Consider the following 12,178-nt stretch of genomic DNA (forward strand, 5'->3'; position numbering starts at 1 on the left):
ACATATTTTCTCAAAAATTTAGTGATAATAAAATTTTATTTGATTGTTCTTAAAATAAGGTCCCATTTAAATTTGTCTTTATACTTAGAAAGGAGTTGCTTTCCTTCTTTATAAGTCCAGATCTACTATTGATGAGGCCAGGTAATAGATTCTTCCAGAGGTTTGGTGTTCTGTTTTTTCTGAAATTGTCATTTTTAAGCACAAAAATTCTTCGTTTCAATCCAGTTTATGTTACTATTTTGGCTACTGTCTATATTCTGGGTGCCGAGAATATACCATGTTATTAGGATACCATTTCTTTTTCTTTCCAGATATCCAGCTGAGGTTTGGAGGCCTTTTTTTTAAAGAGAAGATGAATTTCCCTGCCCAGATAATGTGACTTACAGACCCAGGTGTGAGCAGACTCGACCATGGGAGCCAACGCCTCAAGCAAACCACCAGTGTTTGATGAAAATGAGGATGGTAAGGAAGTGTGATATTTGTGTACACAATACAGGATTTTGCACAATTCAAATATAAACTCCTAGTTTCTTAAGTAAATTGCAATGCAGGGCCTTTAAAAAAAAATAGAATTGCAAGGGTAAGCCCCAGGAGTTTGTATGCAAATAGCATCCACTTTCAGTCACCTGGGGCGCTTGCTCCATCACAGCTGTGCCAGTGCACTTTGTGCAAAGGGAGCTGAGGTTGGGCTCCTGGTGGACAGAGATTGCTGAGATTAAATGATTGATTTGTTGCCTGTGCAGTTCCCTTGACAGCTGAAGTTACACTTATTGCTACTTGTTATAGAAAATGTTTTACATTATCAAATTGCTTGTGACTGATAATCGATACTCATAGAATTACAGTGTGAAGTCATGCAAATAGGGGCCTTTTGGGTTTCTAAGTGCCATGCTTCAGACAAATGTCAGGTCAGAGGAAACAGAATCAGGCTTATTAGGGAAAATTTCATGGTCAGGTTCAGACAGAAAAGAGAACATGGACATCCTGATTCCCCCATCACCCCACAGAGAGGCAGGCCAGAATGGGACCTATGTCTCCCTATGTCACCTCCTTCCCACAGTGGATCTAGGAGCAGCCTCGTCAGTAAACGAGGGTGACAGCTGTTTACAGGTTGTCTGGGGAAAAGGCCCCAGGTCCTTGCTTATAAATTGGCCAGGGAGCCTGCGGAGTCATTTCCAGGGAGTTCTGCTCATTGCACCACAAGGGAAAAGAACAATGAACTGAAATTCAGGGGACCCGAACCCTAGTCATACTACCAGCTCCCACTGAGTATCCAGAGTCTACTTCTTCACTCTGTCTTCAATATTCTCCTCCATAAAGTGAGGGACTGGGGGACCCTGAAGGTCTTTTTCAATGCCAAATTTTATTGTTTGCCATTCTAAAGCCACTTTGAAAAAACCATGAAGCAGCATCTAAATCTGCAAAGAAAAGAAATTGTGTTCAAATGTTGAAACAGAAATTCTGAAAAACAGTGGCTTAAACAAAACAGGCCTGTTTGCTTTCTCAGGCAACAATTTAGGCATAAGTGATCTAGTGATCCATGGATCCGAAGGTAGGGACGCTGTCTCTTACAACTTGCTTCTGTCCTTCTCTTCTCACGCCCAGTGTTACTCAGCCTCAGGCCTCTGGATGGCTCACCCCCACTTCCAAATCCCAGCTCAGGGAAAGGAGAAAGGAGGAGAAGCTGTGCCCACTGCGCCGGCTGTTGCTAGTCATTGGCATTTACATGCACAAACCTAGTTAGGAGACTGGCCAATGTCGTTAGTGATCTTGTGTGGCCAAGACCCTTCTTAAAGAGTTCTGTTTTACTCAAGAAGGGGAGAAGGAGATGTCTGCCAGCTGGAAGCCTGCTGTAGTCAGTTTTTTAATCTTTGTATGGATCCTTTTTTTTTTTTTTTTAAGATTTACTTTTATTTATTTATACAAGCACTGGGTATAGTCAGAAGCGCGGGAGGGTGAGAGAATTCACCAGAGCCAGAGCAGGGAGCAGAGCAGGCAGACTGAAGTACACTGCTCAGGGGAGCAGCGGGCGGCAGGAGAGGTCTGCGCGCCATGTGGGACCCTCCTCCGGTGGCCGGGGAGCAGCCGGGGATTGAACCGGCGCTGCAGATGCTGCGGGCAGCTTCGCAACCCAGTGCTCAACCGCTGCGCCACCAGGGAGGCCCTGTATGGATCCTTTTAAAAACAAAATATCTGACTGATCAGGATGTTCTTTTCCAGATATTCACTATTAATTTATATTTTTTAAGATTTTATTTATTTTGTATAGAACTAGGGTGTAGGTCAGAGGTATGAGAGGATGAGAGGATTCACCAGAGACAGAGTGGGGAGCAGAACGGGCGGATTGACTGAAATACACTGCTGAGGGGAGCAGTGGGCAAGACAGGAAGGGTCTGCTACACTATATGTGGGTTAGGTCCCTGACCGGGGATTGAATTAAGCCCTTAGCGGTAATAACTGCTGAGACTTAACCCCTAGGCCATGAGGGGGGCCCTCACTATTAATTTAGAGGTGCATGCCTACTATGTCTACTAAATATTATATAGGAACCCTGAAATTATCTAGTTAGAAAATGGTCTTAAGAAATTTTTTTCCATGGCTGTGGTTTGCCTTTTTAGCTTTATCAAGTGTTAATAACAAGGATCAAGAGACCAGTGATATTACTTGATTTTTCCATTTCCAAAAGGAAAGACAAACAAATAGGCTTGAATTTCATTTGCGTGGTTCACTGTGCTCCCTATGGATTCAGAGCTAATGCCGTGCATGAGGCTGATTACCAGAGGACAAAGTAGGAGAGAGAGGCCAACTTCATGCTTATAAGTTGCAAAGCTATGTGCCATTTTAAAGTACTAGGGTAGCATCAGGATGAGAAAACACAGAAACAGCTATGTCTTCTTTGATTCAATCAGTCCTTCTGCTCATGTTGTGCCCAAGAAAGCAACATGCCCAAGTGGGAAATAAGGCACCACTTATCAACCTCCTTCAAGAGACTCTGATGGAACTAGGATGGGTTAGAGTTAGGCTTAAGGACCAAATGGGTCTTTCAAAACATCTTCTAGGCTGCTACCTCTTTGTTATCTAACCTTCTACCCTCATCCAATAAGTAAGCAGCACCCATAAAAGGCAGAGCAGAGCAAAGCAGGATGTCTGCGCTTCCCTGGGGCGAGGCTCTGATCTTCTTGCTCATGGAATTGCAAGGCAGAGATCAGTAGAAGGCAAGCCTGCCTACCGGGAGCTTGTCAGCCTGCTGGAAGGAGAAAATGCAGCAGAAATCAGATGGCTCCAGGCTGGTGGAGGCAAAGAGTAGCAAGTCAACACACACACCAAGTAACTTCAGAGAGTGTTAGTGTCACCGGAAATGGCTGAGTGACCTTATAGAGAGGGGCAGATGCGGAGATGATGGAGCCTGTTACCCAGGGGTTTGAGGAAAGTCAGGCTGGCCTATGTGAACAGGTGACATTTGAGCAAAATCTGAAAGATGAGAATAGTTCAAGCACAGGGAAAAGCTAGTTCAAAGTCCAATGATGACAAAATTGGGAGTGAACTGTTGCCTATAACATTTGATGAGAATGAGTTTGCGTTTTATTAAGAGATTATTTAATTCCCCTGTTGACTTTTTTGTTTATAAGATCATTGAGCCTGGGGGAGAGGATACCATCCTGGGAAATTCCCTTTTAATAAATAAATCCTATAAAGTTGATTTGATTTGATTTGATTGCTGTGAAGCTTCTCACCAAGAAAACACCAAAAAACACTGACTAATCAAAGAACGTTGGTGCCTATATCATTTCTGAGCTTCATCTTTTCATATAACCAAACTGGCCCAGAATCTAGGGCACTGTAAAAAGCCAACTTAATTATTTTTAAAATATTGCTGAAAAAGATCCCAATATGAGATGAAGAAATGTTTAATATTTCCTTCAAAAGGCTCACTGGTCCCTATTTGTAAATTTAAGAAGACAATTTGAACCCATTTTCCAATAAATATTTCAAGATTTCTTTCTCGTGGAAAGTGCTTTGGTTTATTTTGAAGATAATTAAGGAGTAAGATAAAATATTATTGGATGTCCCTTGAGATAAGCTGTTCTTGCTATGACCCACGCTGACATTTTATGCTGTCCCATCCGATAGGTGATCTTGACAGAATCATTGTATTAGTTACTTATGTTGATCTTTAGTGAAAACAAAGAGTAAGATTTACAATGCTGTTGAACACGATAAGGTTTATTTGATTACTGTTAAGTCATCCTGCTAAGATAGATCTCAAACTATTGTTTTGTAGCTTTTTTTGTGTGTGTGTGGGACCCTCGCTGGCAGCCAGGGAACGAACCGCCGCTGCAGAGGCTGCGGGCAGGCTTGCAGCCCAGCGCTCAACCGCTGCGCCACCGGGGAGGCCCAGCTTTTTTTTTTTTTAAGATTTATTCATGCATACAAAAACCAGGGTACAGGCCAGATGTGTGGGTGAGAGGATTCACCAGAGACAAAACGGGGAGCAGAACAGTCAGACAGAAAATACTGTTGAGGGGAGCAGTGGGTGAGACAGGAGAGGTCTGCCGTGCCATGTGGGTTTCTCCCTGGCCAGCCAGGATCGAATCTGCACTGCAGAGGCTGCAGACAGCTTCACAGCATTGCACTCAACCGCTTGCGCCACCAAGGAGGCCCTATTGTTTTGCAGCTTTAACTTTTTTTACAAGATTTATTTATTTCTTCGTTGAAGAACAGGGATGTGGGCCAGAGATGTGGGGGGTGAGAGGATTCACCAGAGACAGAGTGGGGAGCAGAACAAGCAGATCTATTGAAATACACTGCTGAGGGGAGAAGTGGGTGAGACAGGAGAGGTCTGCTGCACAATGTGGGTCAGCTCCCTTGCCAGGGGATCAAACTCATGCTGCAGTGGCTGCCCATAGCTAGATAGTGCTGAGACTTCAACCCCTCCACCACCAGGAAGGCCCTGTAGCTTTAACTTTTATATTTCAGTGCAAAACCAAGTCCTAATTACTTTTTTGTATTTTGATAAAATATATATAACAAAATTCACCGCTTTAACAATTCTTTTTGTTTGTTTGTTTTTAGGGTTTTTTAAATGTAATTTATTTATATATATTTTACATCATTGTTCATTTTTGTACAGTTTGCTTTCTCCTCTCAAGTGTAGTCCCCATCGAATTCCCACCACCAATTCACCTGTGTACCATCACCATAGTCCCTTGTGCTCTCCCTCCCCTGCCTTGATCCCTTTCCCTCCTCCTCCTCCCCTGCAGAATGTCTCTGATTTATAGTTGCCTGTTGACTTTGGGGGTTTTTTGTTACTATTTTTCCCCCGATCCCTTATTTGGTTCCCCTTTATTCCTCCTATAAGTGAAACCAGTAATATTTTTCTTTTTCCTTCTGGCTATTTCACTGAGCATAATACCTTCTAGCTCCATCCATGTTGCTGCAAATGGCATGAGTTATTTTTTATTACTGAATAGTATTCCATTATATATGTATATATACCACATCTTCTTGATCCATGATCCAGTCATGCATTTTTGAGCATTTGGGTTGTTTCTGTATCTTACCTATTATAAATAGTGCTGCAATAAACATAGGGGTGCAGGTATCCTTTTCAATTATGTTTTTGTGTCCTTTGGGTAGATGCCTAGAAGTGTAATTTCTGGGTATTTTGGTAGCTCCATTTTTAGTAGTTTGAGGAATCTCCATATTGGTTGGACCTGTTTGCATTCCCACCAGCAGTGCAGGAGAGTTCCTTTTTCTCCACATCCTCGCCAACAGGTGTTGTCACTAGCTTTTTTAATATGTGCCATTTTCACTGGTGTAAGGTGGTATCTCATTGTGGTTTTGATTTGCATTTCTCTGATTATAAGGGATGTTGAACATTTTCAAATGTTGGCCATTTGCATTTCCTCTTTGGATAAATGTCTTTTTAGCTCTTTTGCTCATTTTTTGATGGATTGCTTACTTTGTTTTTGTTGAGTTTGTGAGTTCTTTGTAGGTCTCAGTGATCATTCCCTTATCAGTTGCATGGAGTGCAAAAATGTTCTCCCAATCAGTGGGGTGTCACTGTTTTGGCTAATGTTTCTTTTGCTGTACAGAAGCTTTTCATTTTGATGTAATCCCAGCTGTTCATTTTTTCCTTCACTTTCTTTGCTTTGGGGGATGAATCTTTCTAAAGATATTCCTGAGATATATGTCATATAGTGTTTTACCTATATTTTCTTCTATATATTTTATGGTTTCAGGTCTTATATTCTTTTATACATTTTGAGTTTATTTTTGTGAATGGTGTGAGGTAGTAGTCCAGTTTCATTTTTTTTTGCATGTGGTGGTCCAGTTTTCCACCATTTATTGAATAAACTGTCCTTGTTCCATTGCATAGTCTTTGCTCCTTTGTCAAATATTAGTTGTCCATATATGTGGCTTTATTTCTGGTCTTTATATTCAAGTCCATTGGTCTGTGTGTCTGTTTTTGTTCCAGTACCATACTGTTTTAATTATTATGGCTTTGTAGTATAGTTTGAAGTCTGGGCATTTTAACAATTCCTAAGTGTACAGTCCAGTGGCATTTTGGAGTAACCATCATTCAGCACCTTCCATCTCCAGAACTTTTCCATCTCTCAAAACTGAAACTCTGTGTCCATTAAATAACGACCCCCTAGTTCCTCCCTATCCCACCTCACCCCTGAGCCCTGACAACTACCATTTTACTTTTTTTCTGTATGGAACTGACTATTCCAGGTACCGTCTATAAATAGAATGTTATGATATTTGTCCTTTGGTGTCTGGTTTATTTCACTTAGCATGTTTTCAAGGTTTACCCATATAATAGTATGTACCAGGATTCCATTCCTTTTCAAAGCTGCCTAATATTTCATTGTACATATAGACCCATTTTTTGTTCTTTCATCTATCAATAGATTCTTGGTTGTTTCTACATTTTGACTATCATAGATAATGCTGCTGTGAATATGGGTATACAAATATCTGTTCAGGTCCCTGTTTGTAGTTCTTTTATTTATATATTTAGAAGTAGAATTGCTAAATCATTTGCTAACTTTCTAAATTTTTGACAAATCACTACACCATCTTCTACCTTATTATATGTGGTGTTTTAGTAATGGGGGACCATCTAGAATAATGTCTGAAAGCATGGACTCTGATATTAGAAAGTCATACACAGGTTCAAACCTGAGAATAACAATCTATGTGTTTCTATGAGAAAAATCAAAGGGGGCACTGCCTGACTAACCATCATCAAATGCTAGAATCAATTTGCCTAATTATGAAGTATTCTGGAGGGACAGAATGAAATAGCATGAAAGGAACCTCAAACCTAAGTAATCACTTAGGGGGGAATTAATTGGGGAAATGGGAGGGAATCTTCCATTATGCTAGGTATTAAACTTTTTTGTCCCTTATTTTCTTCATATGTAAAGGCAATAATTGAGCATACTTCATTGGGTCATTGTGAAGATTAAATAAAATAATGCAGATAAACTGCTTAGCAGTTGACTCACATAATGCAACCATCTAATTAATACAATTATAGTGTTACTAGCATCAGTCCATTAGATTGAATTCTTTGAAGTATTTCAACTTTTGAAAGAAAATTGATTAAATTCAACTCTGTAGATGGTATATAGTTAATATGACCTATTCACAATTCTATCAATGAAATTAGATTGACAGAATGACAGATTTTATGGATTCTGTAAAAATCTGTATAAAAGCCTTTAAAAATAAGCCAAGTTCAATGACTGCATCAATACAAAATCTCATCTGCTTTCTCCTTTTACCCCTAGTTTATACTTTTACTTAAAGCAAAATCAAGAACTCATTGGGCTAAAAAAATCAAATAACTACCTTTTTTCTGACTTGTGTACCAAAGTGACTAAGTAATATCAGTCAGGGAACATGCTGACAATTGTGGCCCACACTCAATTACCATATGGCTCCCCTGAGAAATAATTAATGACATGGAAAGATATTTTACATTTTTTGGAAGAGTAGAAGTGATGCTCTTTTTTTTTTTTTTAATATTTTCACCCTTTCCCTTTTGTTGCTTTATTTCCACTATCTAGTGCCATACTTTTTTTTTTCATTTCTGATTTTTGTTTTATTTTTAAAAAATCAATATTTTTAAAGTCCAATTATTGAAGTTCTCATGCTGATCTGGGGGGGAAATCCTTTAATAACTAGAGAAAATGAACTTGTTTACAGTTTAGGGTCTAGGCAACAGTCTTGCAATTATTTTTAACTGTATGTGTTTCCAAGCATATACAAAGACTGTTGAGGTGAAAAAGTTGGTTCTGCTAAACCAAGAGACAATTTTCTTCTGGAGCATAACAGGAAAGAAAAGTTGACCTTAGGTTTAAAAGCTGCTACCAAGGGTTTATCAATGCTGTGAGTTTGCAGAGAGCTCAATAATTGCATTCTTCTTTTGACTTGCAGAAAACTCAATGTTCCACTTTTATTGGGCAACACTGGTCTCCTAGGATATGTGGCTGATTCCAGTTTTCCTGCATCTTCCTCTGTGACAGAGGCACTGGGGTACTTCAAAACATTGGTCCAAGAAAATTGGTCACAGATTTGCAATCTAAAAGAAATGGGAGGTTACTGAATTGATTCCAGCTATGAAGGACTTGGAGAATCTTCTTTGTTATTTTAATGTCTATGCATTGCATATTTCTTCCTAATTAGGTAGGCAGATGAATTTCAGACTCTCCCCACTCAACCTGGGCTAAAGTTGTCTGATTTTATACTTAACTAATTTGCATGAAAATGATTGGGAAAGAAAGAGGAAAATTTCCCTGGCGAGAATTTGTTTCTTACAAAATTAAATCATCTGTGACAATCTAATATTTAGTAAAGACATGTGTCATAAATAACCTCAGATCCAACTGTCTATTAGTAACAAACATCCTTTTAACTTGTGACTACTTTATTTCCCCACTCCAAGGGAGTGGAAGAGTCAAACTACACAGCCAAGAAAACACACCTTAAAGATCAAACAAATGATTCCAATTTGCATGTTCCCTAAGCAATAGTTATGAATACATGCTTAAGAGAATCTACGCAAAGAAATTTAGGAAAGTTACCTCCTGCCTTTGGAGATCCACAATGCTCATTAGTCTACTGAAGGCTCTGAAATCGTCTGCAATATTGAAATCTCAGAAGTTTGTTATTTTTCAAACTTATTTCAAAAGGGAACCATTTTTGTGGACAACCTTTCAATACCTTGTGGCATAATATTCTGTGATGTGCAATTTGGGAAGCAAACGTCTTGACCATAGTTACTCTTTTTCCATTGAAACACCATTTCTTCACAATGAGCCTCCCTCCGGTTTAATGGGAATATATTATGAAGTGGGACATCTCTCCAGTGGAAGGGTGAATGTGTTCCTCTGTGAAATCCTTACCAGTTCCTCACATAGCACAGTCCACATCTGTCTGGGTGATGAGTAAAACATAAGGTAGCTCCATTGAATTCTGAGATGTTGGCGCACTCTAGTCCACTAGGAATTGGATTTGGTGATAATTTGTTGCTTATTTTTTTAAATGTTCATTCAGAGTATCTTATGAACAAACTGTGGTAAAGTCATTGTTGGATGATAAATAACACTTGTGGTAAACTAGCATTTTATCCTGTCAAAAGCTATATTTATTTCATTTTCATCTTCAAACACCATGTTTGAAAAAACAAAATGTGTAAGCTGGTTTCAGTGTTCACATCATGCAACTGGTCTTCAATGAGAACTGCACTGTAGGCCTTTAGGGGATCCAGTTCTTGAGTACTGCCAGTGCAAATTTAATTACCGTGGCCAGTGTTAGCCATTAAGTCACCAATTCAGGGCCTATGAGTCACATGGGGACTTACAGTTCTCATTGCTGTAGGACAATTTGTGGCTATTTCATTTGGATATACACACATTTAAAAAAACAGTGATGGAATAATATTCTTGGGAAAGTAGGACATTGACCATAGTTTATATGATGAAAGGCCTGGATATTTTACGACTCTACATTTTGAATTCAATAGAGTAGCACACACTTTGTTTTTCCCTCCTGGACAATTTCTTCTTTCCTATCTGGAGACATATTTACAGTAAAGCAAGTAACATTAACTTTTTTTTTTTACTTCAGGAACTTGTATTTTTTGTGATTTCTGAGAATGCTATAAAGCAGGGGTTGGCTTTTTTCTGTGATAGGTCAGAGGGTAAATATTTTATGCTTTGCAGTTCTTTTGGGTTCCTGAACCCAATTTCTCATGTGTCGGCATTGGGAGGAGGGGGTCCCCTCACATGAAGCAATTTTTCACATATCAGCTGGGCATCCTGCCATTCTACTTAATTCTGACACATCCATGCAGAGGTAACATCAGATTCTAGAGGTTAAGGGCTTGCTCTTATGAGACTGTTCCCCTTAGGGACCAGTCTCTAGCCCATGCAGTCACCTGTGCTTCTGATGTCTGGCTATAAATCAGAGGTTGCCAAGCTCCCACTTCAGGATCAATTAATTTGCCAGAGTACCTCACAGAACCCAGAGAAACATTTCACTCCATTACTGGTTTATTCTAAGAAGGTCTAACTCAGGAACAAATAGATGGAAGAGATGCACAGAGCAAGATATGGGGAAGAGCATGGAACCTCCATGCCCTCCCCTGGCTCACTATTCTCCCAGCACCTCTCTCTGTTCACCAGCCCGGCAGCTCCACCCTTTTTGGGGTTTTTGTGGAGACCAGACAGAGGCAGAATTGACAAACTCATTGGCCTTTGGTGATTGAACTCCATCTCCAGGGTGAGAGGCTGGAAGTTCCAACCCATTTTGGTTGGCTGCACTGCCAACCAGCTCCATCCTTGCATGCTTTGCAAAAGTCACCTTATTACCATAACCAATGACACATTTATCACTCGCAACCCGTACAAAATTGTAAAGGTATTCTGAGCTATATGTCAGAAGCCTAGGCGAGAAACCAAATATGTAGGTGAAATGTATATTCAGTCATTGGAATGATCAAAATATATTTTTCTTGTGAAACACAGTATCTCACAATATTGCTGCTGTTCACACAGTCTCCACTGTCACAACCACTAACTCAGCCACTGTGGCATGAAAGCAGCCCTAAATAATGAAGAAACAAATGAAAGTGTCTCTGTTCCAATAAAATTTTACTTAAGCACTTGGAGATTCACATTTCCCCTTATCACAAAATATTCATTTTTCCCCAAGCATTAATAAATATAAAAGCCATCCTTAGCTTACAAACCATACAAAAATCAATGGTGAGTTGGATTTGGCCTGTGGGTCATTCTGTGCTAACCCCTGCTCTAAATCATCCTCAGAAATGGACTTGCATGTGCTGGGTGGAGGGGGTGTCTTTCTGATATCCATCTATAACTTTCTAGCTTTAAACTGAGAGGCTGGGCAAGGAGCTAGTTCTCTGTAGATGCTGAGCAAATTCACTCTTTATTGACTCTTTTAGCTGATCAGCATGAGTCAGTAGAAGTACTTGGACCAAGAAATTTAGTGCACTCTTAATGTTCATAGCAGCACTATTAAAATAGGCTAGGTATGGAAACAACCTAAATGACCCAGAACAGATGATTGGATCAAGGTGTGAAATACATATGCGTGTGCATGCACGTGCGCAACACACACACACACACACACACACACACTGGAATACTACTTGGCAATGAAAAAGATAAGTTCATGCCATTTGTGGCAACATGGATGGAGCTGGAAAGATATCCTAAGTGAGTGAAGTGATGTGAGCCAGGAGAACAAAGATAAATACCAAATGGTTTCACTTATATGTGAAATATAGAGAAACCAAAGATCAAACAAAGACAAACTTTAAAACCAACCCTTGAAAGCCAACCATAGGCCTGAGGCATCTGGGGGGTGGGGAAGGGGAGGAGGAGGGGGGAGGAAGGAAGAGAGGAAATAGGTGTGGAGGGAGAGCACAGTGGACTGTGGTGGAGGACTGTGGGTGCTTTGATGGTGGGAAAACTATGATGCCCACACCTGAGGGGAGAAATCCTATATTGTAAAAAAGTTGAAAAGGCTATAAAATAATGGTGTCATTAAAAAGTGAAATTTAGTGTTTTAGAGGCAATGATGTATTATTTTGTAACATTTATTATTTGATAGATGTACCAACCAGGTTCAATTAAAT

General features: G+C 39.8%; 1 protein-coding gene across 1 annotated transcript in view; it reads left to right on the forward strand.

Annotated features, from left to right (window-relative positions):
• Nucleotides 1-404: 404 nt before the first annotated feature.
• STK32A (serine/threonine kinase 32A) overlaps nt 405-12,178 on the forward strand; it is a gene marked incomplete at its 3' end in the record, with an annotated part of 112,062 nt that continues 100,288 nt past the window's right edge. Inside the window, exon 1 of the mRNA XM_084252296.1 lies at nt 405-462. Coding sequence (XP_084108422.1) covers nt 411-462 — 52 coding nt within the window. The 5' untranslated portion in view covers nt 405-410. The remainder of the gene's footprint in view (nt 463-12,178) is intronic.

The sequence above is a fragment of the Talpa europaea genome (genome assembly GCF_964194135.1).
Source record: "Talpa europaea genome assembly, chromosome: 13".
Lineage (NCBI taxonomy): Eukaryota > Metazoa > Chordata > Mammalia > Eulipotyphla > Talpidae > Talpa > Talpa europaea.